The sequence below is a fragment of the Bos indicus x Bos taurus genome, chromosome 3 (genome assembly GCF_003369695.1).
Source record: "Bos indicus x Bos taurus breed Angus x Brahman F1 hybrid chromosome 3, Bos_hybrid_MaternalHap_v2.0, whole genome shotgun sequence".
Lineage (NCBI taxonomy): Eukaryota > Metazoa > Chordata > Mammalia > Artiodactyla > Bovidae > Bos > Bos indicus x Bos taurus.
The window spans coordinates 8,428,019-8,456,017 of NC_040078.1; the positions used below are offsets into that span (position 1 = coordinate 8,428,019).

The 27,999-nt window shown below is 53.2% G+C and overlaps 1 protein-coding gene across 3 annotated transcripts; it reads left to right on the forward strand.

Moving 5' to 3' along the window:
* The first annotated feature begins 10,526 nt into the window (after positions 1–10,526).
* NECTIN4 (nectin cell adhesion molecule 4) lies at positions 10,527–27,975 on the forward strand. Of its 3 annotated transcripts, none has more exons than XM_027528226.1 (9): positions 10,527–12,027; positions 20,515–20,874; positions 22,097–22,387; positions 23,475–23,595; positions 24,519–24,667; positions 24,891–25,047; positions 25,460–25,535; positions 25,838–25,979; positions 26,248–26,334. In XM_027528226.1, the coding sequence occupies exons 1-9, from the start codon at positions 11,949–11,951 to the stop codon at positions 26,250–26,252; spliced, it is 1,380 nt and encodes a 459-aa protein (XP_027384027.1). In that variant the 5' UTR covers positions 10,527–11,948; the 3' UTR covers positions 26,253–26,334. The 3 variants fall into 3 exon arrangements, with proteins under 3 accessions (XP_027384027.1, XP_027384018.1, XP_027384011.1); XM_027528210.1 differs by having other exon boundaries at positions 10,529–12,027; positions 25,838–25,912; positions 26,248–27,975; XM_027528217.1 differs by lacking the exon at positions 25,838–25,979 and having other exon boundaries at positions 26,248–27,975.
* The last annotated feature ends 24 nt before the right edge of the window (positions 27,976–27,999 follow it).

A 27,999-nucleotide genomic window follows, 5' to 3' on the forward strand; every position in this document is an offset into this window, starting at 1 on the left:
TGTTTGGTTCTGATTTCCCCAGGGATGAGTGAGGAAGCGGAGACAAAACTCAGAGTGGAGACAGTGAACGTAAACTGTACTCACCTGGGAGTCAGGAGACCTGGGTTCTGGTTCCAGCTATATCCTGACTCTCAAAGTGATTATTTTTCTCTAGGCCTTTTCTTTCTCATTTATAAAACGTTGCTGGTTAATCTCTTCAGTTCAGTTCAGTTCAGCCGCTCAGTTGTGTCCGACTCTTTGCAACCCCATGAATTGCCGCACGCCAGACTTCCCTGTCCATCACCATCTCCCGGAGTTCACCCAAACTCATGTCCATCGAATCGGTGATGCCATCCAGCCATCTCATCCTCTGTCATCCCCTTCTCCTCCTGCCCCCAATCCCTCCCAGCATCAGAGTCTTTACCAATGAGTCAACTCTTCACATGAGGTGGCCAAAGTACTGGAGTTTCAGTTTTAGCATCATTCTTTCCAAAGAACACCCAGGGCTGATCTCCTTTAGAATGGACTGGTTGGATCTCCTTGCAGTCCAAGGGACTCTCAAGAGTCTTCTCTAACACCACAGTTCAAAAGCATCAATTCTTCGGCGCTCAGCTTTCTTCATAGTCCAACTCTCACATCCATACATGACCACTGGAAAAACCATATCCTTGACTAGACGGACTTTAGTTGGCAAAGTAATGTCTCTGCTTTTGAATATGCTATCTAGGTTGGTCATAACTTTTCTTCCAAGGAGTAAGTGTCTCTTAATTTCATGGCTGCAGTCACCATCTGCAGTGATTTTGGAGCCCAGAAAAATAAAGTCTGACACTGTTTCCACTGTTTCTCCATCTATTTCCCATGAAGTGATGGGACCAGATGCCATGATCTTCATTTTCTGAATGTTGAGCTTTAAGCCAACTTTTTCACTCTCCACTTTCACTTTCATCAAGAGGCTCTTTAGTTCCTTTTCACTTTCTGCCATAAGGGTGGTGTCATCTGCATATCTGAGGTTATTGATATTTCTCCCGGCAATCTTAATTCCAGCTTGTGCTTCTTCCAGCCCAGCGTTTCTCATGATGTACTCTGCAAATAAGTTAAATAAGCAGGGTGACAATATACAGCCTTGACATACTCCTTTTCCTAATTGGAACCAGTCTGTTGTTCCATGTCCAGTTCTAACTATTGCTTCCTGACCTGCATATAGGTTTCTCAAGAAGCAGGTCAGGTGGTTGGGTATTCCCATCTCTTTCAGGATTTTCCACAGTTTATTGTGATCCACACAGTCAAAGTCTTTGGCATAGTCAATAAAGCAGAAATAGATGTTTTTCTAGAACTCTCTTGCTTTTTTGATGATCCAGTGGATGTTGGCAATTTGATCTCTGGTTCCTCTGCCTTTTCTAAAACCAGCTTGAACATCAGGAAGTTCACGGTTCACCTATTGCTGAAGCCTGGCTTGGAGAATTTTGAGCATTACTTTACTAGCGTGTGAGATGAGTGCAATTGTGCGGTAGTTTGAGCATTCTTTGGCATTGCCTTTCTTTGGGATTGGAATGAAAACTGACTTTTTCCAGCCCTGTGGCCACTGCTGAGTTTTCCAAATTTGCTGGCATATTGAGTGCAGCACTTTCACAGCATCATCTTTCAGGATTTGGAATAGCTCAACTGGAATTCCATCACCTCCACTAGCTTTGCTCGTAGTGATGCTTTCTAAGGCCCACTTGACTTCACATTCCAGGATTGTCTGGCTCTAGGTGAGTGATCATACCATCGTGATTATCCAAAAAAAGATGTCCTTTTCATTATAGGGGACTGGAATGCAAAAGTAGGAAGTCAAGAAACACCTGGAGTAACAGGCAAATTTGGCCTTGGAAAACGGAATAAAGCAGGGCAAAGGCTAATCTCTTAGTTGTTTTACAAACCAGAGATCTGTGGTAAAGGCTTGAAAGTCTTGACTGGGTGGGACAGCCCTTTCCTATCTGGCCACTAGAGGGTAGTAGAGCCCAGTCTCAGGGTACTGTGCAGGGGGGAGGGGGCCAGGGCGAGGGCTAGAGGAGAGATTGGGTTGGGGTGAGGGAAGAGATCTGGAACTTTGGAGAACTTTTCACTATTGAGTCCTAGGAAGAGTAATTCCTGATTTCATCTTGTCTCATGAACTCATACAGCACAAGGAAACAGGTACTGTGGCATCTGGAACTCAGAATTAAGGGCAGGGAGTTTCTCCTGATAAGATCCAGGGCAGAAGCTGCCCAGCCTTAGAAGCTGGATAGAGGTGAAGGGGGGGAGGAGTGAGAAGAACAGACTCCTGCCCCTCCCTGGTATCAGCCTTTTATTCAAGCCAGGTCCCTGAGCTGCTTCTTAACTCATCCCTGCAAGACCCAGGGAAGAATGAAGAGGCCCAGACCCACACTGACTAGATTTAGCTACAGGTGAGAATGCAGGCAGGTTTCTACTTCCAGCATTGCTGAGGTGGGACAGAAACAGGCCTTGTGTCTGTCGGGGCTGGGCTGTAAATGGGAGTGATGACTGCTTACTTTTGCCTTTGGTTTCTATAGCATCAGCTTAGTCCCCATCATGTCCCAGAAACCAAGGCCTTAGAGAGTGACTCGAGCTACAGTAGGGATGGAGGTGTCATTCAGGAACAGCACAGCAGGGCTTTTCCCACTCCAGATCCTAACTCTTGGTCCTTAGAGAAAAATAGCATGAAGAGGGTATGGGCAGGAACGTATGAGGACCTATTCCTTACCTATACCTTTAAGCCGAGACCCAGCAGTAGCTTTGAAAGTCCCTGCCCACCCAACTATAGCTTTCCCTGATTTTGGCAAAGGGGATCCTCAGTTTTCCAGATCGTGGTTAAAAAAAAAAATCATTACTAACATCCTTGGCTGAAATCTGAAAGTCAGTCTTTCCCTAAGGCTTCTAACTGGCTAATCTCCCAAATGCTGGATTCAAATCTGTCCTAAGATTTCACTGAGGACTCCTAAGATTTCAATGAGGAGCTGCCTTGAGGGTGGTGTCGTTTTGCTTTAACCGACCTGCCCTATATGCCCATTTTAGGCTCTTGCTTTTGCTTAAGTCTTTGGCGGTTCCGCCAGACTCATTTTCTGCTTCTCCTGGACACAACAGGGAACTCCCCACCCCAGGGGCCTTTCCAGCTCCTCTCTCCCAGCTTTGTTTTCCTTCTCCTCCCAGCTGCCACTCTGGGTCCTCAGCAGTCCGCATCTCACTTGAACATGCAGCCTGAACCTCACGTGCTCCTTAGCTGTTCCTGCCACTTCTGTATCTCTTCCAGTTCCACCTAGTAGTCAGAGGTGTCTGACATGTCCAATGGCATCCCAAACATAGACCTGGGGGAGGACTCCTTCCTCCCCTGGTTAGCCTGAATCAAGCCCGTATTTTGGAGGAAGAAAAAAAAAAAAAAAACTTGGAGAGGGGAAAAGAGGGGAAGAAGAAGGAGAGAAGAGAGGAAGAAAATAAACCAATTTGTGCTTGTCTGACACACACTTGACACTCCAGGACAGCATCTTAAGTGGTGTGTAATGACTCCATCTGGAGAAGGCAATGGCACCCCACTCCAGTAGTCTTGCCTGGAAAATCCCATGGACGGAGGAGCCTGGCAGGCTGCAGTTCATGGGGTCGCTAAGAGTCCGACACGACTGAGTGACTTCACTTTCACTTTTCACTTTCATGCATTGGAGAAGGAAATGGCAACCCACTCCAGTGATCTTGCCTGGAGAATTCCAGGGACGGGGGAGCCTGGTGGGGTGCCATCTATGGGGTCGCACAGAGTCAGACACGACTGAAGCGACTTAGCAGCAGCAGCAGCAGCAGCAATGGCTCCATCAATGGTAAAAAGCTGAAAGGGCATTAAGATAAAGTGAAGGGCACACCTGTGAGAGAATTGTGAGAAATAGGGAGAAGGGCTACCAGGGCTTCTCCTTCTCTGGACCTGCTTTCCACCTGCTAATAATATACAGGGACAACCTCTGTCCAGGAGTAGGGGGAGGGGCTGATCATCCTGAAAGTCTCAGAATCCTGATGTGACCCTATGACTTCAGTCTCCTCAGTTGGCTATTTCTGGCAAGCAAGGATCCCTGCAGCTCAGCTTTTCAGTCTCATATCTGTCCCAGCCCTAAATCTACACCCGCTTGTCTCAAACCTTCACAAAACTCTTAGTCTGTCTTTACCCTTCCATAACCCCATCTTCTTCCCCTGGAACCATCTCTGGTTCTCAGCATTGTCCAGTCACACAGAAAGCCAACAATTGGACCCTAGGGGTCTTAGTCACACTGTCAGGACTCTCAATTTCCTCTACCTACATCTCCCAGGCTGTCCTATCCTTCTGGCGGTGTCTCTGGCTCTTCCTTTTTTGTCCTCTGACCTTTCTACATTTTTCCCACAGCTCATTCTGGCTAGTTGATTTCCTGTCCCCATGCCTTCTTGGCCCCACTGACTCTTTGCTCAGCTCAGCCAGAATAAGGACATGGGCAAACGGAAGGCCAGAGGAATGACCAGGACCAGAGACTTCAAGAGGCCAGATCTTGAGTCGTGATTGAGACGTGAGTTGAAAGGAGTTTGAGAGAAAAGCAGAACTGTAAGCAGACTTGGGGTGGAGGGGAGTGAACATCAGGTGAGTTAGAGAATGATGGAGCAGTGGGATGAGGATGGGGAAGAACCTGAGCCATGGTGATACTGAGTAGCAAAGTATCAATGGGTCAAGTGAGTGGTGGAAATTGAGGGTGGAAGAGGGAAATACCTGAGTGATCCCAACAGTGGGCATGCAGGCATCCAGAAATGTCTCTTTAGGTCTTTCTGTCTGTTTCAGATTTTGTCTCAGCTTGTTGTCTCTTTGAATTACCCCTCTTCGATAACTTGTGAGTTTCTCCTTCCGTTTCTTTGTCTAAGTTTCAACCTGTATCACTGTGCCTTGAGGTCTCTCTCACCATTTCCACTTTGTGTTTTTCTCTCTGGATCTCTGTCTTTTGTCCCCCTGCCCTCTCTCTGCTGCTGAACAGAGCTGACCATCTGACTTTTCTGCAAGGAGCTCTGGAACCTTCTAGGGGTGACCAGGTTTCTCCCCTTTGGCTGTGTGCTAGAAATGTAGAAGCAGTTTGGGGTCCCTGGACACAGTCATAGGGACCTCATCATTGATCACTGATGAGGACCTAAGCGAGCTTCAATATATGGGGAGTAGTATTTCTCCACAGAGGACCTTCGTGTGTGGAGGCCTGGGCCCAGGGAGAGAAGCCGGCTAGAATGGGGAGATTAGACTCTAGTCCTTCTTCCTCTGCCTCTCCATATAGCCCATGGACCAGTGCTTCCTGATCTCACTGGTTATCACAGGCAAGGGACTCTTGCACTGTTTCTTGATCCCCAGCCCTTCTTCTATGCCACTTTTAGAGTTGAAGGAAAAACTGAGGTTCAGCAGGAAGGCTTTAAGATGAGGCTGGAGGGCAGTAACTAGGGATTTCTTCACAGAAAGCCTCAAGTACATCTTGGAATGTGTGGTGGAAGATGCTCAGGAGGGAGTCAGGGGCATGCTCTAACTGGGCTTCCACTCTGAAGCTTCCACTTCCACTCCCACTCTTCCTGCTTCTCCTGCAACTGGGACTTACCTCCTCCATCCTCAGCTCAAAAGCTCCCCGCCTGGCTATCTCTGGGACTGAAAACTGATGCAGGACAGGCCCAAGTCTCTGAGTGCAGTGGGAGCAAGACTAAGAACTAGTCCTGCTGCGGTGGGACTTTGGGGGTGTCTCGGAACCTGAAGGACCCAGTCCCTGCTTTCCAGGACCAGGCAGAGCGAGAAGCGGGAGCAAGACTAAGAACTAGTCCTGCTGCAGTGGGGCTTTGGGGGTGTCTCGGAACGTGAAGTACCCAGTCCCTGCTTTCCAGGACTAGGCAGAGCAAGAACCAGGGCACTTAGACTAGGGTTCCTCCACAGCTGCATGGCATCCTGGCCTCTGACCAGGGCAGCGATGCCTGCCTGCTGAGAGTTGAGCATGGTTGTGGAAACAGGTGGAGCTGCAGGTCTGATGTAACTTTGGGTCCTGGTGTGGAGAGAAAGGGCTTCTGAGGTGGCACTAGTGGTAAAGAACCCAGCTGCCAATGCAGGAGATGTAAGGGTCATAGGTTTGATCCCTGGATTGGGAAGATCCCCTGGAGGAGGGCATGGCAACTCACTCCAGTATTCTTGCCTGGAGAACCCCACGGACAGAGGTGGGCTACAGTTCATAGGGTCGCAAAGAGTCGGACACGACTGAAGTGACTTAGCACGCACGTGGGAAGGAGGGGATTCGAATTGAGGTGAGAGAGAGGTGAGTACTCCTGGATCATACAGAAGGAGGACTCTGCTAACAAATGTCATACTAAAATCCATCCTCCAATTACAGGAAACCCCAGATCCTACTGGTTCCCCTGATTCCTACCTCCTGCTCATGTCCTCTCAGCTTCTGCCTCTCTCATCTGACGATTGGCCTCTCCCCTCAGGCCCTTCCCTCCAGTCTCCCAGTCCTTTCAGGCTTCCTGGGTGTCATGATGTTTTTCTCCATCCACAGCCCCATATTCTGCTCTGCAGCTGTCCTGCCGCCCAGGGCCTGGTCCTGGGGTGATGCTATATCTCAGGGCCTCAGAAGGCTTTCCCCTGGGGAAGCCAAGCCAGGTGGTGTCAGAAACCCAGGCTGATGGCTGGGAAGTGGCAGTCTCTTTGGTGCAGAGAGGAGCCACACCCTCAGTATCTAAGCTGGATACCTGGAGACAAGTTTGAGAAACTAAGAGGCCAGATATTACCTAAAGATGTCCTGGTGGTATAGGCTCTGCATGTGGGGCTAGTCCCTGGGGGCTGTCTACATGTTTTCTAACAGGTGGGCTCCCTGGAAGGAGCCTGGTTCTTTCTGTGGTTGGGGGTGGGGACAGGAATGGGGAAATGCAGGGAAGCACAGTTTGGGGTCATCGCTAGAATCCATTCTCTCACTGAACTCTTTGGTCTCCACCTGAGCTTTGCCCTTTAAACCACTGCCATCTTCTCCTGCTCTTGTCAGCACTTGGAAGACTCTGATTTCCACAAGGGCTCCTACTCTTGTCCTTGGCCAGTCAGGACCTATTTCCAGAACCTTCTAAAAGTGCTAGTCCACCCAGAGACCAGGGCTTCCCTGGGGGCTCCATAGTAAAGAACCCACCTGCCAATGCAGGAGATGTGGGTTCGATCGCTGGGTGAGGAAAAATGCCCTGGAGGAGGAAATGGCAACCCACTCCAGTATTCTTGCTTGGAAAATCCTATGGACAGGGGAGCCTGGCAAGCGACCGTCCATGGGGTCACAAGAGTCAGACATGACTGAGCGACTGGGCAGGAGCACCCAGAGACCACAGAGTCAAAGAATGAAGGCATCTCTCTCTTTACCCACACTGTGGTCCCTGATTCTGTGATTATGTATTTACAGAAGCTTGGGGAGGTCCTGGGATGAACGCAAGGAGGAGGGGGCTCTGCACGCATCATCCTACTGAGAAATAGGACCCAAATATGTCTTATGCTCAGCTACTTCCTGACTCAGCTTCAGGGCTTTTTAGGAACAAGCAAATCCAGCCCCCTAAGCTCTAAGGGATGTTGTTGGGCAACAGGAAAGTGTGGTTGTTGTTAGGCAACAGGAAAGGATGGGGCTGGGTACTGGGGAATCAATGGACTCGCAGGATAGCCAGATAGGAACAGCACAGCGCATGGCAATGTTTAGAGGAAATCTCTTAGGAAGCAGGATGCCATCGTCCTGATACTTGGCGCAGTGAAGCTCCAGCCAGAGGGGAGCAAAGGCTCTTTTCAGAGGAGGAAAAGCTGCCAGAATATCGGGGTCACTGTCTAGCCCTCTGTGGGTGAACAGAGTCCCAGGGAGGAGCAGGAAAAGGGATCTTGAAGCTTCTACTGGAAATAGCCTTGGTCCTGAGGGATGGAGTCACGTCCCCTATCAGTAATCTTCCACTACAGCCTCAGTCAACCCCCTGACACTTCTCTGTACAAACCGCAGAAATAGCTTAATACCACACAAAGAAACAAAGCTGTATAGAAATGGAATGTAGACATTTCGTCCACCCTCATGCTTCCAACTAGTTCTGCTCGGCTTTATTGTCTGCTTTTGTCTCTTGCAAAGCCCAAGGGTCTCCCTGCCAGCCTCTGACTCTTTGACCTGGGATCTCACCTCAGACAAACAGGATATTACTCACTAAGAGGCCCTCTCATCTCCTCCTTCCCCCAACCCATCCTCCTGATACCCTCCTGATAGCTGATGCCCCACCCCAGCCCCTCCCATCCTGACCCACTCCCTTCTTCCCCTGCTCACTCAGTCTGACCCTCACTCTCACTCTTCTTCTCCTCCACACCACCCCACCCAGCCTTGGTCTTCCCTGACTCACCTCCAAGTCCCATTGACACAAACAAAAATTTCAGCACAACCCACTCCAACCGGTTTGGCTGAGGTGTGCGGCCTTCCGTGGAGACAGACACAGGTTACAAGCGGATGCTTGGACACATTAGACGATGAACATCTGAAGTTAGACACACACAGAAAGCCCTGGGCATGGACATACAGAGACGTGCAGGGAACGCGTGATGGAGGGGTCTGGCGTGTTGTTATGCATCTGTCTCTCCTAACTGAGGGCGCTTGAGGCAGGGACCACATGATTTACACATCTTTATCCTCTGCCTGCGGCCTGGCGTGAGAAGGTGCTCACCAAATGTCTGTTGAATGAACTCAGGCATGCAGGCATGCCTTCAGTGATGCCAGTAGAACAATACACATGCTGAGGAGGCCACCTTGACTTGAATTATTCCCATTCTTAGGGCCCAGAATGTGGGTGGGAGGAGGGTAGGTAGTGAGGCATGAGGAGAATGGGGATTCAATGAGGGAGAGAGAACAGAAGAGAAACCACACACTTGTTTGCAAAGTCTTCTCCAAAAAATATTCCCTTCTGGCCCCAACCCTGGAATTTGCCTGTTGCAAGCTTCATCCCAGAAGAGTGCAGGCAAGGCCTAAGAATGAGGGCGTGTTCCCCAAGAGCATGGCCCATGTGAAATATACAGGACTGAGGACACAGCGGGCAGAGGGACTTGGAGACAGATACTTGTTGGAGGAGGAGGACACAGATCCCTACCTCCAGCAGAGGCCTGAAGTGACTTCCTGGCCCAGGTGCTCCCTTTCAGGCCCAGTGGTAGCCTTAGTCCTCCTTCCAAGGCCACCTCTGGTGTTTACTAGGACCTCAACATACCCATGAAAAAATATTTGGCACAGCCTGGCCTTGACAGCCCTGGTAAGTCCAGCGGGAGCCCAGTGCTCCATATGACTGGAACTGCAGGTGAGTGATGGAGGGCCCTAGACATCTTGACCGGCCACACCATGGATGTACTGTGAATGGAAAAGGTGAAAGGGATATAGGGACTGGGTGCCCACCTTGTGATCATACTGCTTTCCCACCACTGTGCCTCAGTTTCTCCTGGGGTTTCCTGGACCAGGAGGGGTGAATCCGTGGGAAGGAAAGGAGCTCCTCTGAAATCGTGCGATAGGATCCGAAGTGTGATAATTATAATTATAACACAGGGTGCTCCTCCCTCTTATTCCCCCGGCTTTACCCCACCCCTGCCACTGTGGATCTCAAAGCTACATCGGGGTGGGGTTGCTCCCCTGGCACAGGTGAGTCCTGAAGAGGGGAAGGGGTTCACTCTGGCAGAGGTGGAGAGAAACAGGAGCTTTGGCATTCAGCCTGGTCCTCGTGGGAAATAGTTCTCTAAGAAGAGGTCACTGCCATGAACATTGTGAGATTTGGGATCTAGAGCCCCTGGAGTCATGGTCCAGAGTTGGGCTCATTGTCCAGAGGCAGGGTTAAAGTCTGGGTCGCTGACCAGGTCCGGGAGAGTCAGGATTTCCACTCCGTACCTGACCACCTTTTCTATCCATAATGTCATGCCTTCAACAAAAGTGCATCCAGTCCCCGTTAAGTGCTGTGGACTGTGCTAGCATGGATGATTGAGCCAAGATTACAAAACAAGCCTGACTTTCCAGGAGTTCACAGACTACAGTTCTCATCCCGTCCCTCATTTAACACATTTGCTGAATCCTTGGCACACAGCAGGCTTCAATCGATGCTTCTTGAATTGAAGCTTACAATTTAGTTAAGGAGATAAGATGTGCACAAATTATGAGTACGCAAGCTATAATAAAGGGACTAGCAGAGGCTGAGGAAGAACAGAAGGGAGAAAGATTAATTTTAGGTGGGAGGAACTGAGAAGGCTTCATGGAAAATGTGGCATCTGAGGTCAGCTTTGAAAGATGAGTAAGATTTTGACAGATGGAATCAGGAGTGTGTATGTATGTGTGTGTGTAAAATATTCTACATGAAATGACCCCCACCCCTGCACCTTGCTGTCCTTGACTCCTCCTGCCTGCCCCTCTCCAGACAAAAGGACCCTGCTGCAAGATTTTAACCTGTATACATTTCCTCCTCTCTCCTGTCTACCTGTATATATATATATATATATATATATATATATATATATATATATATGTTTTAGCTCCAGTACATCAATGATCTTGCACCTCCCCTTCCCTTAGTTTTCAGGGAGTTGAGTTTGCCCCATTCTCTGGCTATCCCAGATAGGTCAGTAAGGTTTCGTGTAACTTGGCAGTAACATTATAGGCAACATGGAAACAGATGGTCTGACCAGTAAGAGTATACTTATAGGAATACAAGGACAGAGTATTTGAAATCGATTGTCCTTGCAAAGCCCAGACATGTGGCTTTGTTCAGTAACCATGGGGTAAATGGTTAAAGCAACCCCAGAGGTGGTGGAAAGGAGCCCCTTTCCGCTCAGGTGGTGCTGGTGCAGTGTGGGGACTCCTGACCAGTAGTGAGAAGGTGTTGACGCTGATGGAGAGTCCTGCTAGGGAGGCCAGCAATCTGTGGGGTTAATGCTTTGGTCAATCCCTTGGCTTCTCTTATGTCGGTGGGGAGGCTTTGGGGAGGCGGTCACTTAAGTTCCTTCTGAGGGGTCTCTGGGGCTTCCCCGGTGGCTCAGACGGTAAAAACTGCCTGCAAGGCAGAAGACCTGGGTTTCATCCCTGAGTTGGGAAGATCCCCTGAAGAAGGGAATGGCTACCAGTATTCTTGCCTTTTATCTAATTCCCTACCTCAAAGGTAGAGATGTCTCATACTACCTAAGCTGTGTCCTCCAGCAAGCCCCTTCCCCACTCTGGGCCTCTGTTTTCTCATCTAGTGGATGAAGTATTTGGGCAGTACTGTCCTCTATTCTGGTCTTCTCCGATTCTGGCTCGAAAGCTGAGCCCCTCTGGGAAGTTGGGGAACTCAGCAAAACCCAAGGGAAGGCAGCAAGACTGGCCGGGGTGCGGGACTACTGGCTTGCTTTCCACCCACAAGGGCCTTGCCCTGGTTCCTCCTGGCCAGGTGCCTCCCTCTTTGAGCCACCCTGGGCCTTTCCTACCCCTCCCCCCACCCGGCCCCTCCCGTCACAGCCCCTTCCACACACTGCCAGGTAAAGCCTGCAGCTGATGATGGGATCCTACACCCCCCCAGGTCTTTCCCTTATTCCCTCCCTCTGTGGCGCCCATTAGCCAGCCCGAGCCGTGGGGGCGGCGGCTGCCTAGTCTCCGTGCCAGGCCCAGCCCCCGGAGACGCACCTGTTCTGACCTGCTGAGCAGGTTCCCAAGTTTCTGCCTTCGTTGTTGGCCACGGCGTGGGAAGCAGCTCTGGGGGAGCTCGGAGCTCCCGATCACGGCTTCTTGGGGGTAGCTACAGCTGAGTGGGTGCAAGGGGGCTGGGTCCCCTAGCGGAGACCCCAGGGGGCAGGCAGGTGCGTCCCTGCCGGAGGACTCTGTAACTGCCTACCGTCTGGGTCGGTCCCTATCCAGCTCTCGAGCGGCTCCCAGGGAGACCTCGGTGGAACTTCAGAAACACTGGGCAGCTCTGCCTCCCGACCAATGCCTCTGTCCCTGGGAGCCGAGATGTGGGGTCCTGCGGCCTGGCTGCTGCTGCTGCTGCTCCTGGCGTCATTTACAGGTAGGACTTGCTTCAGGACCCTTGTTCCTGAGCCCAAGCCGACCAGGCACACACACACACACACATCCACACGCATGTACACGCGTGCACACATACACATTCCCTTCCTGTACTCTGAGCTGAGGAATCGGCTTCCCTCTTGCCTCTCCAGCTGCTACCAGGGCCCTCAGGAGAGCCACTGGAGCTCTTCTGTTTCATGTCCCTTTCCAGCCCCAGGCCAGGTCTCTGGGTCTGGGCTCCCTGACCACCTTAGCCAAAAGGCTGGAGCTGCCTCTGAGGGAAGAGATGTGGTAATCCAGTACAGGTGGCCAGGGAGGTGGAACTGGTGGGGACCCTTTTGCCCCAGGGTTTCGTAGAGATTCCCTCACCCACCCCCTGGGCTTCAGAATTGCTGACTGGGGCTGCAGCTGACTCAGGGCTGAGCTGGTTTCCCCAGTCATCAGGGTGTAGGATGCCTGATGTCCAGAGAATGGACAGGGTCTTTCTCTCCCCTCCTCTCTCCATGATGGCCCAGAATACCAGTTCTGTGGCACCTGTTGGGGGACTGTTGGGGAGCTGGAAGCTCTTTTCACTCTGGCCCCCCGTCTCTGAGCACACTATGAGGGGTGCTATTCCAAAGTAAGACGGCTACTTCCATGAGTGGAAGTGGGGCACCTTCTAGAGAGGGCATGGTCCTCTTTTCTTTATCCCTCGTCCTATTTTCTCAACTAGATGTCTTGGATCACTCCCGTCTAGCACTATGTACAGAAGATTAGAAATTATAGGAACTTATAATCTTCAGAGTGGGGGAGAGAGTGTGTGTGTGTGTGTCTGTAAGTGTGTGTATGCACAATGAAACCAGGGTAGGATACCTTAGGCTGTTCCCAAGGTAATGGACAACTGAGAAATCTTCCTCCTTAGAAAGACAGGGCCTCACCTACATACAACAGTTTGATTCCAAGTCCCAGGAGCAGTGGTGACGGAGCTGCAGTTGTCCAGCAGTGATTCTCCCTAACCTCCATCCCCACCTAAAGCTGTCAGGAGGAGTCAGACCTAGATGTGTGGATGGGTGGGGGCGGCTCTTGCTCTGATTTTCTAACAGAGGGGTCGTTGGCCCAGCCTCTAGCTGCAGGATACTGAGTTCTAAGCCCTGCCATCTCTCCCTCCCCTCCCCCCCCATCTTAATTCCCATCTTCCAGACAACTCTTCTCACTTGCTTAGGCCAACAGGGTGGGGCCTGGTTGCTGGGGCCAGGGCACTCAGCAGTCACTTTCCTGTAGGATCTACCCACACCTAAAGGATCTACCCACATCTAGAGAGTGGAGCCATGATGTCTCAGGACTCGGAAGGGATCAAAGAGAGCCAACTCCCTCAGGGAAGTTTCCAGGGGGAACTGAAAGAAATAGAAAGGCCAGCGAGATCTCAAGATTCCTCAGTGTTAGAAGCATAATGGGCGTTAGCGTCTTGGTCTTCCAACCCCTAAGTCATCGGAGCATAGCACCTCTGAGTGCTCACTAGGGAGAGCCAGGGCACTGGATGCTGGACATGCAACGCTTAGCAAGACATAGTCCCTGCCTTCTTTTTCCAGGACACAAAGCTGTTCTTTCTCAGAGAAGCCCATGGCAGGGACAGGAGACCCCTTATAGTTAGGGCATCACCCCAACCTTGTCTGGTGCCTGATGGACGGGTGCCGTGGCCAGGGAGGCAGCCTGGCTCCAGGGAAGCTGGCACCCAGGGAGCCACACTCAGCTGCTGTGACCTGCAGAGAGTGCTCTGCGGGCCAGAAGTCAGACCCCGGGTTCCCAGCCTGAGGAACAAGTGGGCCTACCTAACTGCCACCCCCATTCTGGCTCCCCTGTGGGCATCTCCTCAACGGCCCCCAGGAAACTGAAGTGTTCTTGTCTCTGAGAAAGCCTTGGACAGGAACCTTGGGAAATCAGGAGTTTGGGGTTCTGACCCCATTTCTGCAGTTAATTTGTTACACGACCTTGGGCTACTAAGAATCTAGACTTCAGGAGACCAAGAGGTAGGACCAGATGATCTATAAGGGCCTTCCAGCTCTGAGAGCCTGTGGCTGCGTGAACGTCCAGGCCCTGACTGAAGGAGGGTGCTGGGTGCTGGTAGAGGCAGTCCATCTGGCTATGGCGACAGAAGGGGGAAAGGTCCTGACCCCCTTTCTCAGCGGGGACCGGGGGTAGCTTTACCCTAGATACTGCCTTCCACCCTGCACTGCTGCAGATCTGTGTCCCACCAAGTCCTGGGTCATTAGTGCTCTGAGCCCCAGGGCCCTGCCCCACCCCTGTTAGGGAGAGGAGCCCAGGCTGGGGAGGCACCCCAACAACCACAGCTCTTTGTCTCTCCTTAATGGGATGAATTTCCGGGTGAGGTCTCCTCCCTTCTCCTTCCCATCTCCTGCCCTGGGGCTGAGGGACCCAAATCTGTAGATACCCTGCCAGTAGGGTCCTAGTTCCTAATCTTTGAGTCCAACTGAGCCCTGCAGGACCCCAGAGAACACAGGGTTCTCTGAATTCTGAAGTCTGGCCTCTGAGGGTTAGGATCAGCTTTCTGTCTGAAGTTAGTTTTCTAGAAAGGGAGGGACCCCATCCCTTTCTCTACTCCTATTTACAGAGGTGGGGGCAGGCCCTTTTCTGAAGGACCTACCCAAACCCCAGGGGAAGCCCAGAAAGGGAGGCAAGCATCCCTGCCCAAGGTGGGGAGCGCTAGGAGGATCCCAGGGAAGCCCTGTGGCCCCCAGTGACCTTAGTCCAACCCCAGTGTTTCAGGGAGCTGGGCCAAGGGGACCCCAGCCACAGAGATGGCAGTAAGAGATTCATAGGAGAGTCCACGGTCCCAGCCTCTAGACCTCAGCCTCGGGATCCTGGGGCCCTCCAAGCAGGATGAAGGGAGGTCAGCCACGGTGGGAGCAAGCCTAGTGAAGAGAGAATGCCTGGGCCTTCTGGACTCCCAAACTTGCCCTTCTGCTGACCAAAGTCTAGGCAGACAGAAGGGATGGGGTGGGGTGGGGAGCTGAGTCAGGAGGGAAGGGAGGAGAGAAGCCTAGGGGCTGAATCTGGGAACAGAATCTAAACTGAGAAGGTCAAGTTCAGAACTGGGGTCCAGCCACAGAGCTGGAGGAGGAGGGCTGTGCCTGAGGGGGAGGGGACAAGACCACTTTTTCACTGGACAGGGAGCCTCAGGCTTCAGATGCTTTCCCCACAGTTCTCAGGCCACCCCCCACACACACCCCCTTGCCTTTAAAACTGGTTGGCTGTCCTGAGAGCTGGGTTGAGGCTGTGATTTGGGGTGGGGCAGAGCTGGCCACACTTGCAGAGGTGGGGGAGGGGTGGCTGGCTGGCAGGATTGGGGAGGGGGTTAGGATCCCAGGGGTTTGGGAGAAGTTGAATTCTGGGTCTCCCACCCACAGTGTGGCTGTTGTGGTGACTCAGCCAGGCTCAGACTCTGGCTCCGGGGGGTTTAGGGGACTTATCTGTGCTGGGAGCCGTGTCTGGGCCGGAGCCGGGGCTGCCTCAAGGCCCGTCCTCCTCCATTGTTCTCACCTCCCTTTGTGATTGGTGTGGCCCCCCTCCCCAGACACTAATCTGTGGTGGGCGCTTTGCCCGGGTTGGGAAGCTCTCACTAAGCTGAGGGGCTTAGGACAATGGAGGGTAAGCAAGGGAGGTGGAGGAAGGCAGAGAGAGAATCTGCTGGTTTTCAAAGTTCCAAGGCCAAGGTTATGGGGCAGAGGGAAGGATGGAAGGAAAAAAAGTTGGGTTGTTTATATAAATGGTCCTGAATAAGGGGCTTCAGGGGTCCCTTCCCAGGTCCTTTCTTACCCCAAACTCACCCACACATTCCAGCTCTTTCTTGGGGAGGCTGCTGTTGTGGGGTGAGGAGAGGCAAGAGTTAACAAAGGAGAATGAGACCCTATTCAGCCCAGCCCGCTCCCCCTAGCCCCAGGTAGGATCCCCCTCCTCCTTCCCAGCAAACCTCCACCAGACAACCCTCACCCCAGGCCTGCAGCGAGAGCTGGTTTTTCTGGTGGCGGCAGCAGCAGAGACCTGACAGAGATTCCCAGGGAGAGGCCTCCTTGAGGGGCCAGAGGTACTGGGGGGGCCTGGGGCGTGACTGGAGGGGCTGAGAAAGGTGGGGGTCCTTCCAGTAGGAACCTGAGGAGCAAGGGTAGAGAGCTTTTGTTTTGTTCTGTGGGGTAGTCCTTGATGACAATTTCCCATCACCCCAGAGGGACAGTGACCTCATCTCTGGGTCCCTCTGCCTGAGATGAATCTGCCTCAAGTCTGGGGTGAGGAGGGGAGGGGTGCCTGGGCGACACTCCAGTGGGTGCAGAGACAAAGGCCCCGAGCCACACACCACTGACCAAAGGCAGCTGAGACAGACAACTATGCGGAAGCTAAGAGAAACCAACATGAAAATATTTACTATGTGTGCGCATTACAGACATGCCTTTTCAAGCCTTGCTCTGATGCTGACAAGCACACATGCACTCCTGAAGAGAAAAAGTGGACCCATATATGTGGGAAACACCCCCAAGTTCATGAGAAGAGGCAGCCTCTCCTGCATGTGAACCAGAACTGAGACTCACCAGGCCCTCACCCAAAGACGGACACCAGACACATAGAGCTCACACTGCCTCCCTTCCTCCTCCTCCTAGACCCACCTCCAGGACCCCACTGTGTACCCCTAGATGCCCCCAGATCTAGATGCCCCTAGATGCAGTGTGGATGCTGATGGAGAAAGCCTCTGCAGAAAGGAAGCCACCTGCCGGAGAGATGCAGGAGAGCTGCCACTGCCAGCCTCAGTCTCCCCTCCGGACATCAGAGGCCAGGCCTCACGCAGAGAGGAGAGCTGGGGCACAGGGTAGGGAGAAGGCAGCCAGCCCAGGCCGGGAACGGAGGGCCTGTCTGGGAGCAGGTGGGGTACACAGAGGGCAGGGCCCCAAAGAGGCCCGTGGGGGCCTGGCCAGGGGTGGGGGAAGACCAGGGCAGGGATCCCGTCCGGCCAGTCGGGCCTGTTCTCTGCCTTGCGCAAGGTGGTGGCTGGTGGCGGCTGTGGCTAGGCTGGCTGTGCAGCAGCGGCTGAATCACCAAGGCTCCTGACCAGCGTCCTGGTGCTCCCAGGAGGAGGGGAGGGGAGAGTCAGAGGGCGGGGTGCTCAGCCAGCAGAGTCCACCAGCCTCAGCAAACAGTCTGCAGCAGAAGGGTCCGTGGGCTTGGCCTGGCCACTACATGCCCGCAGGGTGACCTCACCAGGCAGGCGGTGTGTCTCCTTTGCTCTGGTGACATCATCATGCTGACGCCGGGCGGGCACTGGGTGGGGGAGAGAAGGAGGAGGCAGTGCTGGTCTGCCCTACCCTGGGAGTCTCAGCTTCTGGGTCTGCCTACTGGGCCCAAGTTCTCTTGTCCTTCTCTTGCAGGCTGTGTGTGTGTGTGTGTGTGTGTGTGTAAGTGAAGGAGGGTGTTGCTCAAGCTGAGATGCTCCCAGTAAATAGTGAATTTAGGACAATGGAGAGATGTGGGAGAGACCCAGAAGGGACTTTCCAGTTTTACTGGGTTCCTCATCCTGCAAAGTTTGGGTTTATCACTTGGTATCATGGGGATCATGGAGCCACAGGTAGGGATGTGGAGGATCGGACTCAGACATGTGCTAGGGACTCGATGCATGTTGTCCGCTAAGAAGGTATTTTTGGTGGGGAAATGTGATTAGCGGTGGGGAGGGGCTAGTTGCTTGACAAGTATAGGAATGAGGATGCCATCTGATATTGTTCCAGGAGTAGGCTTTGGAAGGGTTTGAGTGTCTCTTAGTGGAGCAGGGCTTGGATTCCCTGTGACCTGCATGGACATTAATCTCAAGCCCACCTTCAGCCCTTCCTTGGCAGCCCTGCTCCCTCTGGTGCCAGGAGGAGGTGCCTGGGAGGGGTGACAGGTGGTTAGCTGGACTCCTTGGCTGGGCTGGGTGGGACCAACATCAGCTTGGGCAGGTCAGGGCCCTGGTATCTGGCCCTTCAGGTCTGTCCCGTCCCATTCGGGCCCTCCCAGCTCCCAACAGCACCCTCCCTCCCTCTTCCCGTTTGCAGGGCCGTGGGACCCTTCCTCTGTCCCATGCTCTGCCTCACTGGGACCCTCTGGCCACTCTAGTGGGGCTTCATTTTCTCCCCCCATGTCTGATTCCCTCCACCCTCTACTTTCACCCTAGGTCCAGTCTGGAGGTACTCCCTTTGGCAGAGAACCCAGCTAGCTAGCCTATTGTGTCTCCACCCTAAGGTTGCCATGCTAAACCCCTCCCTGCCCAACCCAACCAAAGACTGCACATTCCTCCTCATTCTACCCTTTCCTTCTTCCGCCTGTCTCTCACATTCATTCATTCATCCACTCATCCACTCATTCAGTCAGTCAATAAATAATAATTGAGTACCAGTTATATGCCAGGAATGCAGACCACTGAGCACTGAATCAGAAGCCATGTTTGCATATGTGATGTGAGATCCAGTTTATACCCTTGAGGTTCTCAGTCTGGTGGAAGAGGCAGACGAGAAAACAGCAAATACAACCTGTGGTATCAACAAATGCAGTCAGTCTGTAATGGGTCAACGCAGGATGCTAGAGAGAGAACGGAGGAAGGGCAATCACCCAGCCTCAGGTGGGGGTGGGGGAAGGGAGGACTCTGGGAGGAAGTGATGTCTAAGCAGAGTCTTTAAGGATGAGTAGGAGTCACCCAGACGGTGATGAGTAGGAGCTACCAGACATAGGGAGGAGGGCGTTCCAGGCAGGATCACAGCATGAGCAAGGTGAAGGCCAGCAGGCTGTGTGAAGTGCTGGCCAGAGGTAGGAGCTTTGAACTTTGGGGAATTACTGGACATGGATCCCCAAGCAAGGCGCTCTCACCATTCCAGAGAGCCTTCATTCTGCCCACAGCCCTCTGCCCCCAGCCCTGTTTCATGCACTTTATTCCACAACTTCAAATCTCCTTCTTCCCAGCCTCGAGCTTCTCTGGCCCTACCTCCCTCATAAGTTACTCATTCTAGAAACCTAGGAGTTGTCTTTGAGCCTTTCCTCTTTCTGGTCAGTGAGCAAGCCCTGCTGAGCTTCTCCTGGAACTGTCCCCTCCTCTTGGCAGCACCGTGCAGGATGCCAGCAGGGTCCTAATGTGTCTCCTGCCCTCAGTCTCTCTTTCCAGTCGGGGGGCACACGACCACTGGCTTAATGCTCTAGTGACTCCGTATTTCCCCTGGCCAAATCTGAATTCCTTTGCCTGGTGTGGAAGGTCCTGGCTGATTTTGCTGTGACCAGATGTCCCACTCCCACTCAACACACACGCCTTGCCTTAGTGTGTCCTCTCCTCTTGGCTTCCTGAACCAGCCAGACTCTCCACCTCCCTGGGGTTTGCCCACCTTGGGCCCTTACCTGGGATCCCTTTCCAGTTCTCACCCCTCCTGATTCTACCCACCTCATGCATGAGGCCCTCCTACCTGAATCAGGACCACTGTGACTAGCCTATCCCGTAACTAACCTGCAACACACCACTAACCACTAAATAAGAAACCATCACACATATTTCCATAGATGTTTCCATACATATCTCTTCCCCAGAAGAACTCAGATTCTTTAAGTGCAGGACATGCATCCTTCTTTGCTGATAAGGCTACATGATAGATCTCCCTGAGGGCTTCATACTGTTCCTTATCAATGCACATAACACTCACCTTTCAACCCTGGTCCCCACCTCCAGTCCTCTGCTTCTGGTTCATGGTTCTAACCCTGTTATGTATCTGTCCTGACCTCTTCCCTCTGGGCCTCTGACCCTGGGCCTTTCTACCTTCAATGACTTGCTCATTCCTGTCTCTGAGTCTTGGTTCATGCCATTCCTCCCACATAGCATACCTTCTTCTCTCTGGGAACCCAGGTCTCTCATCCTCTTATCTTCAAACCATGAAAAGAATGTTCCAAAGTGCCTGTTGGGATGGACCCTTCCTACACCACGTGCCTCATCCCAGACACCAACTCTTCTCGACCCTTGCCTTGGCTCCTGGTCACTTTCTGAAAGCATTCTCTTTCCCTCTCTTGGTAGGTTAAGCCTTCTGTGAAAGTCTGTCCATGGCTTCCAGGTCTTTGTGGCATAAAATGCATTTCCCTGAGCTCCCAGAGGGCAGAGGCTGGGTCTCTTCTCCTGTTATAGCTGCCCACCTTACAACTGCTCAGGATAGGATCCAGGGCTGAGAGAGGGTGTGACACTTCCATATACCATCTGTGTGGCCTTAGGCAAGTCACTTCCTCTCTTTGGGTCTCAGTTTCCTCATCTGTTAAAGAGCGATAATAACACCTACCTCTTGGGAATGGTTTGTGGATCTAATGAGGTAATGGACAGAACGCGCTTTGCAAGCATAAAATGCTCCAGGAGTTCTGGGCTGCTTTTGCTGACATTATCATTATGAATAAGTGTTCCCCAGCTCCGGCAGCGCCCCTAATCCTGGCTGCTTCTGTCTGCCCTCTGCAGGTCAGCGCCTTGCTGGTGAGCTGGAGACCTCGGACCTGGTGACTGTGGTGTTGGGCCAGGATGCCAAGCTGCCCTGCTTCTACCGAGGGGATCCGGGCGAGCAGGTGGAGCAGGTGGCATGGGCTCGCGTGGATGCGGGCGAGGGCGGCCGGGAACTGGCACTGCTGAACTCCAAATACGGGCTGCACGTGAGCTCAGCCTACGAGGGCCGCGTGGAACAGCCGCCGCCCCCACGGAACCCCCTGGATGGTGCGGTACTGCTGCGCAATGCGGTGCAGGCTGACGAAGGCGAGTACGAGTGTCGCGTCAGCACCTTCCCTGCTGGAAGCTTCCAGGCGCGGCTGCGGCTCCGCGTTTTGGGTAAGTGAGGCCAGTTGCCAGAGACGCCAGAACCTCAGGCCCTGGGTCTTGGAGGGCAGAGCCAGAGGCAGGGGGATGCAGAGATGAATGGGGTGGGGTCGAAACAGGAAGAGGTGGGGTCCTGTGGGACTGAGAGAGCTTCATTTAGCCCATCCACCCCCACCCCAATCCAGAGATTGTTTTCAGGTGACCCCAAAAGCTTGATATGGCTTGATCAGCCTTGGGGAAGAATCCATTTATTAGGCTGGTCTTCCTTCTATGGACCTGAAATCTCCCTCTTGGTTACTCTCACCCTCTGCAGCGAGATGACACAGCCTTCTCTCTTCCGCACAACAAACAGCCTCTCCACTAGATGTGGAGCTCTGTCATGCCTCACTCAAATCTCTTCTTCAAGCTAAATTTACTAGTTTCTGCAACAGTTCTACCAGACACACTCATTCAGAGCCTCCCTCATCCTCCTGGGCTCCATTTAAAATACTGGGCCTAGACATGGACACACAGGCCCAGCTCTGCCTACAGTGGCTGTGCATGACCAGTGGGGCTCATGCCTTCCCTGATCCTGACCTTCAGGGATCCACAATTGCCTTGTAAACCACCTCTTGGCACTGTGGACTCTCATGGTCAACGGATGCCCTGGACTTATGGTCAAGTCAAGTCTTTTCCATTCTGGGCTTGAACTGTTAATGTTATGAAGATAAAAATGAAGACCTTCATAGCTTTCCTTTATCCACATGAAATTTAGTAATACCAGCCATAGTAAAAAAACCTGAGTGTGAATCTTGGCTTCACCACCCCATAGCTAATGATCTGGACTGAATCATTTAACCTCCCTGAGCTTCAGTTTCTTCAGCTATGAAATAAGGATAATAATACGTACTTCATGTCTGTTGACAGGATTAAAAGAAATAACGTTTGTAAAGTGTTGCGCACAGTACTGGGCACATAGTCAGTGCTTTAAAAATAGTGGCTATTACTATTATTATAATATAGATGTTATCTTGTTAGTTTTTAAATTACCTCATTATTTTTATTAAAAAAATGACCCATACTCATTGTAAATAATTCAAACAGTGGAGAAAGGTACAAAGTCAGTTGAAATTCTACCACTTATTTGACATCTCTGTTGATAATATAAAAGAAGAAAACACTAGACTGAACTGGGATGGGGTGGGGCCTCCTAACCGGGGTTGTGAAGATGATCTCCGCCTCCCCTTATCTGCAGTGCCTCCCTTGCCCTCGCTGAATCCTGGTCCGCCTCTAGAAGAGGGCCAGGGCCTGACACTGGCAGCCTCCTGCACGGCAGAGGGCAGCCCGGCCCCCAGCGTTACCTGGGACACAGAAGTCAAGGGCACAGCATCCCACCGCTCCTTCACACACTCCCGCTCAGCTGCCGTCACTTCAGAATTCCATCTGGTGCCCAGCCGCAGCATGAATGGACAGCCACTTACCTGCGTGGTATCCCACCCTGGACTGCTCCAGGACCAACGGATCACCCACATCCTCCAAGTGGCCTGTGAGTACTTGGGTAGGGCACCCCCATGGGCTCCAGGAAGATGGGTGAGATCCTGAGAGACCCTGAGGCCCGCCAGTCTGGCCAGCCTGGATCCTACAGGGCATGCTGTGTGGCCAAGAGAGCACCAGTCCAAGGTGTAACACCTGGAGCCCATCCCAGATGACCTTGGCAAATCACTCCCTGACCTTCAGAGTCCTCCTGCTTACAAAGGAGCTTGCCCCGTTTTACAGGTTTCAGGGAGGTCAGATATAAATATGGAATTGAAAGAATTTTGTGAAATAGTTTAGGATTTGAAGACAGATGGACTTGGAATGCACCCTAGTTCTGCTATTTACCAGCTGTTACTCAGTCAAGATTCATTTTCTTCGTTAGCAGAAGGAGAGTAATTATATCAACTTTACAGGGTCCTGATGGGAATTAGAAACCACAAATGCAAAGCCTCTCACACGGCGCTTAGTGTATGGATGGTGCCAGGTCAATGGCAGATGTTGTTTTCCTGGCATTAGACTTCACGCCTCTGTGAGGGATGGTACTGGTTTCTACTCATACTAAGATAGCATTTGGCACAAAGTAGGTCCTCAACATATGTTTGTTAAAGAAATGAGCGAGCCGGAAATTCCCTGGTGGTCCAGTGGTTAGGACTGCACTATTTCCTTGCCGAGGACCTGGGTTTGATCCTTGATCTGGGAAAGTAAGATCCCACAAGCTGTGCTACACAGTCAGGGAAAATAAAAAAGAAATGAAGGAACTAGGAGGATGGTTAAACCTTTGAAGACTCAGGGAGGGGTTTTGCTGAGCACCTGTTCTGTGACTGGCACTATGCTAGGGCCCACAGGGGATTCAAAAGGTGTTGCCACGCTGCTATGCAGAGGAACGTATAGGCTCGCTGCACAGGTAAACCAGCGTGGACTCTCTGAACTCAGGGGACGGAGCTGTCAGCAGAGTGGGGCTGGGCTAGGTTGGGCCACAGATGGGAAGGACAGGGAAGGGCAGGGAGAGGCCATTCCAGGCAGGGTGAGGCCTGGGGCCGGGGGTCTTCGAGGAAGAGCATCACTCCCATTCTCTCTCCTCCCACCTTTCATTCCAGTCCTTGCGGAAGCCTCTGTGAGGGGCCTTGAAGACCGAAAGCTGTGGCAGGTTGGCAGAGAAGGGGCTATGCTCAAGTGCTTGAGTGAAGGGCAGCCCCCACCCTCGTACAACTGGACACGGTAAGGGCCAAGCTTGAGACTGGGATCCTTCCCTCGGGAACAACACGTACTCATCACGAACTGGGGCAATATAATCTGAGACCCAAATAAATTGGGTCACATGTTCAGACCAATACAAGAATACGCATGGTCACCAAACATTATTATTGGCTTACACCAGGGAGTGTGGGATACATGGCGATGCGTAGGGAGTTAGCTAATAAGTGCTTGGCTTTTCCCCTTAACTTTAAAATTATGGAATATAATACAGTATTTAAATGTTAACACTTTTTATGTAAGTGCCTCAAGTGGATAAGACAAAAAGATACAGCTGACTATGACTGTTGTTAAAGCACCACTGTTATAACCGCTGTCACATTGCCAGCACCTTAGAAGCACCCTCCCATCTCTGCTAGTTCCCTGGCTTTTTTCCAGGGTCTGAGATGTCCAGAGAATCAGGGAGGGGGTCAGGGGAACATGTGTGTGAGCCCATGACAGGCATGCTCTCACATATGAGCGGATGAGCCATGTATGTGGCCTTGTGCCTGGGGCTCTGTTCATGTACCCTACCATGCGATGTCAGGGGTATGGGGGCATGCAGTCACGTTTTTCCAAGTGCATCTGAGCCCAAATAGGAATGGAAAGTCCTGTCGTACGGACTTTATGCCATGTGGACCTGGTGCTCAGTGCTGAGTGACGTGATGCCCACAGGAGCATGTGAGATGGTGTGCGTGTGGATCTTCCCCGAGTGTGTGTGGGGGTGCCCAGGTCAGGCTGGGCGGCAGGGAGAAGGGGCCTCTGCCTAGACCTGCCTATAGGAGGGAGGGGCACCGTGGGAACAGCCGGTGGCTCTGGGTGACGTCATGGGGGAGGGAGGTGGAGAGCTGCCTGGGCACGTTGGATGTGGCAGCCTCAGCCCGCCCATCAGCTTCCCTGTCCTCCAGGCTGGACGGGCCTCTGCCCAGTGGGGTACGAGCAGAAGGAGACACCCTGGGCTTCCCCACACTGACCCCTGAGCACAGTGGCACATACGTCTGCCGTGTCAGCAATGCACTCTCCTCAAGGGATTCTCAGGTGGTGGTGGATGTTCTTGGTAAGCACGGGGGCAAAGGCTGGGACCTGGGCCAGGGGCCTGGTGGGGTCAACGGGAAGCAGGACAGAGTGAACTGGGAGAGTGTTTATTTGGAGGGGTCGGGACTGTGTGTATTTCTCAGAGGTCAGGCTGAGGGGGTGGTCTGGGATGTGTCTCGAGCGGACAGGGTGGGGCGGGCCGGAGATCTGGACGTCTGCCTTAGAGCGCGGCCTGCCCCCAGCAGACCCCGAGGACGCCCCCGGGAAGCAGGTGGACCTCGTGTCGGCCTCCGTGGTGGTGGTGGGCGTGATCGCCGCGCTCTTGTTCTGCCTTCTCGTGGTGGTCGTGGTGCTCATGTCCCGATACCATCGGCGCAAGGCCCAGCAGATGACCCAGAAATAGTGAGTACTGGCCCCTCCCGGGCGGGTGAGGTCAGCGGGGAGCAGAGAGGAGACAAGCAGGAGGTGGGCCAGGACTGAGGAGCGAGAGGAGGAGCTTGTGGACCAGAGGTAGGCAGAGTCTCCTGGGAGGTGAGAAAGACCTGGGGGCCTGGACCGCAGCTGGGTGAGGGGAGCCACGCTGCCCGAGTGAGGGCAGATCCACATGCGAGGGTGTCACACGCACGGGCACATACACGGCACCAGGCACACACACTCTGCAGCCACACCGCCACCTGCAGCCACGCGCTCACACTTGCAGGGACGGCCCAGTGCCCACACCCTCCAGCCCCAGCTCATAGAGGCGCCGCCAGCCTAGGTTGGCCTTGGGAGGCTACCACTACCCTCAGCTCCTGACGAGGGGGTGTCTTCCCAGTGAGGAGGAGCTGACCCTGACCAGGGAGAACTCCATCCGGAGGCTGCATTCCCATCACTCGGACCCCAGAAACCAGGTGTGTGCCCCAGGGTCGCAGGTGTTCGTGGGGCTGGGGCCCCTCTGCAGGTCAGAAGCGTAGGAGGGTTGCACTGGGGGGAAGTGGCGGGGTGGGCAGCGCTTCTTTGGGTCTGCTGGCTCACTTAGAAAGCCCTCTTCATCACTGGCCTCGAGGTCGCTCTGGGAAGCCATGGTTAGCACTGGTGTCAGGGTGGGGTCAAGGTCAGGGTGGGGGAATGAGGATGTCTGTGGGGCGGGGGAAGGTGACTAGGGAGGCGCCTGAGCCCCGTCCTGACTCCTCCCCGTGTCCGGGCCCTGCAGCCGGAGGAGAGTGTAGGGCTGAGAGCCGAGGGCCACCCCGATAGTCTCAAGGACAACAGTAGCTGCTCTGTGATGGTGAGGCCCCCGGCCCCACCGGTGTCCCCAGCACTCTGCTCAGGCCCCTCTCCCGGCCCCCGATGTGGTGCGTCAGCAGCCCCTCCACCAGCCCCCTTGCTGAGACTCACGCTGCCCGCCTGCCTCCCCCCACACCCCCAGCTATGCCCTTACGCCTTCGTTCTCTAGTTGCCCCTTCCCCACACCTAACATTCACTCCTGTCCATCGCTGAGCCGCTGAGCAACCGTAACCCCTGCTTGTGCCTGACCTCTGGCCCCACCGTGCCCCAGCCAGCCCCCTTACGCGTGGCCGCCCCGCCCAGGCTCCTGACTCGCCCCCTGCCCTTGGTCTCCAGAGTGAAGAGCCGGAGGGCCGCAGTTACTCCACGCTGACCACAGTGAGGGAGATTGAAACGCAGACCGAGCTGCCGTCTCCAGGCCCTGGGCGGGCAGAGGAGGAGGAGGATCGGGATGAAGGCATCAAGCAGGCCATGAACCATTTTGTTCAGGAGAACGGGACCCTGCGGGCCAAGCCCACGGGCAATGGCATCTACATCAACGGGCGGGGGCATCTGGTCTGACCCAGGCTTACCTCCGTCCCCTAAGCCTGGCTCCCTCTGCTGACAGGGAAGCCTTCAGCTCATCCCCAGGGGGGCCTCCCTACACACTCTTTTCTTGAGGAAGATGCTCCCCATCCCACTGACTGCTTGATCTCCAGTCCTTCCAGTCCTTCCGTTGGAAAATGGAAGGGCTCTGCTGGTTGAGTCCCTCCCACAGTGTGTGCAGGTCGCTGTGTGTGCATGTGTCCTTGTTTGAGTGTGTGCTGCGTGTGTGTGCAGGGGTGACTGTGCCCGTGGTGTGCATCATGCTGTCACAAGTGAGCTGTATCACCCAGTTCGGTGGCAATATGGGGGGTACGTCACGGGGATGGGCTTGTGTGTCGTGCAGCCGTGGGACCTTTGCCTGTAAAATGCAGGTGTTTTCCTCAGACCCCAGAGCAGTATTAATGATGCAGAGGTTCGAGGCGGGAGGTGGAGACTTTGGCCAGATCCAGGTGTGCGGGCATAGCTGGAGCTGGAATCTGGCCTCCTGAGTTGGGGAGCAGGGCTCCCACCACTTGGGACCCGCTGGGGCAAGTGTGAAGCGGTGGCCGGGGTTCGCCGGAAGCTCAAACTGCCCTCTGGTGGTCTCTAGCCCTGTTGCATGTACATATTTTCTGTAAATAAGCCTGCACAGGGGAGCTTCTTTAAGGAATATTGCCCCAAACTCATTAAGAGAAAAGACTTTTTTAAAAAACTTTGGACTCATCTGGATGTTTGTCGTTACAAGGATTGCTTAAAGAGTCATCAGCCTACATAGGAATCCAGCAAAGCTAGGCCTTGCTCAGCCTGACCCCGGGAGGTTAATTCCTATGGTTCAAGGTGCTCCTTCTGAGTCATCTTAGTCTGGACAGCCTTCTGGGAAGGAGACTAAGATCTGATGGAGTTTGGAGGCGCGTGTGCCCCACAGTTACTGGTAACGGGAGGACAAGTAAGGTCCTTGGCCCTAGCGGTTCCTCGGCTCTTCCTCTAGGCTCATGGTTTCTTAGTTGCGTGCACAGGTGTTTGTGGTCCCGTGGTGAGGGGGTCACTAGGACTTGGTGACAAGGGCTCCTGGTTTAGTCATGGTGTAGGGGACAGAGAATAGTGATAATAGAACCAGGGAGGGTGGGAGTTCAAGTGAGGTGAAGGAGCTACTGGCAGCAAGAATATCCCCTTTTCCCCAGGGGTCTCCGGGTCACTAACTTGGGGCTCTTCCAGCAGTTTCGCTGGGTGGGGGCTGGGATTAGATGAGGTCCCTTTTTGCCTGCCTGATCCAAATACATTCAACCAGGATACCTAGATTTAGTGCCAAACCCTGTTCAGCCTGAACTCTGCTGGATTTCTGACCAAAGGAGGGTCTCTCATCCCCTGCTCTCCAGCCACCCAGGACTTTGCATGTGGAACCTGAAGATAATGGAATTCTAGTATGTACATTTTGTGTAAATATGTGCATAGTTGTACATAAATGATATTCTGTTTTTAAATAAACAGATAAAACCTGTTCTTTCTGGTTCCTGTCTTGCTCCC

Bases quoted from the DNA above. Each gene is read 5' to 3' on its own strand.
- NECTIN4 (XM_027528210.1), top strand. From the start codon at position 11,949: ATGCCTCTGTCCCTGGGAGCCGAGATGTGGGGTCCTGCGGCCTGGCTG. The intron at 22,388-23,474 runs GTGAGTACTTGG...CTTTCATTCCAG, and splicing joins CCACATCCTCCAAGTGGCCT to TCCTTGCGGAAGCCTCTGTG. The intron at 23,596-24,518 runs GTAAGGGCCAAG...CCTGTCCTCCAG, and splicing joins CCCTCGTACAACTGGACACG to GCTGGACGGGCCTCTGCCCA.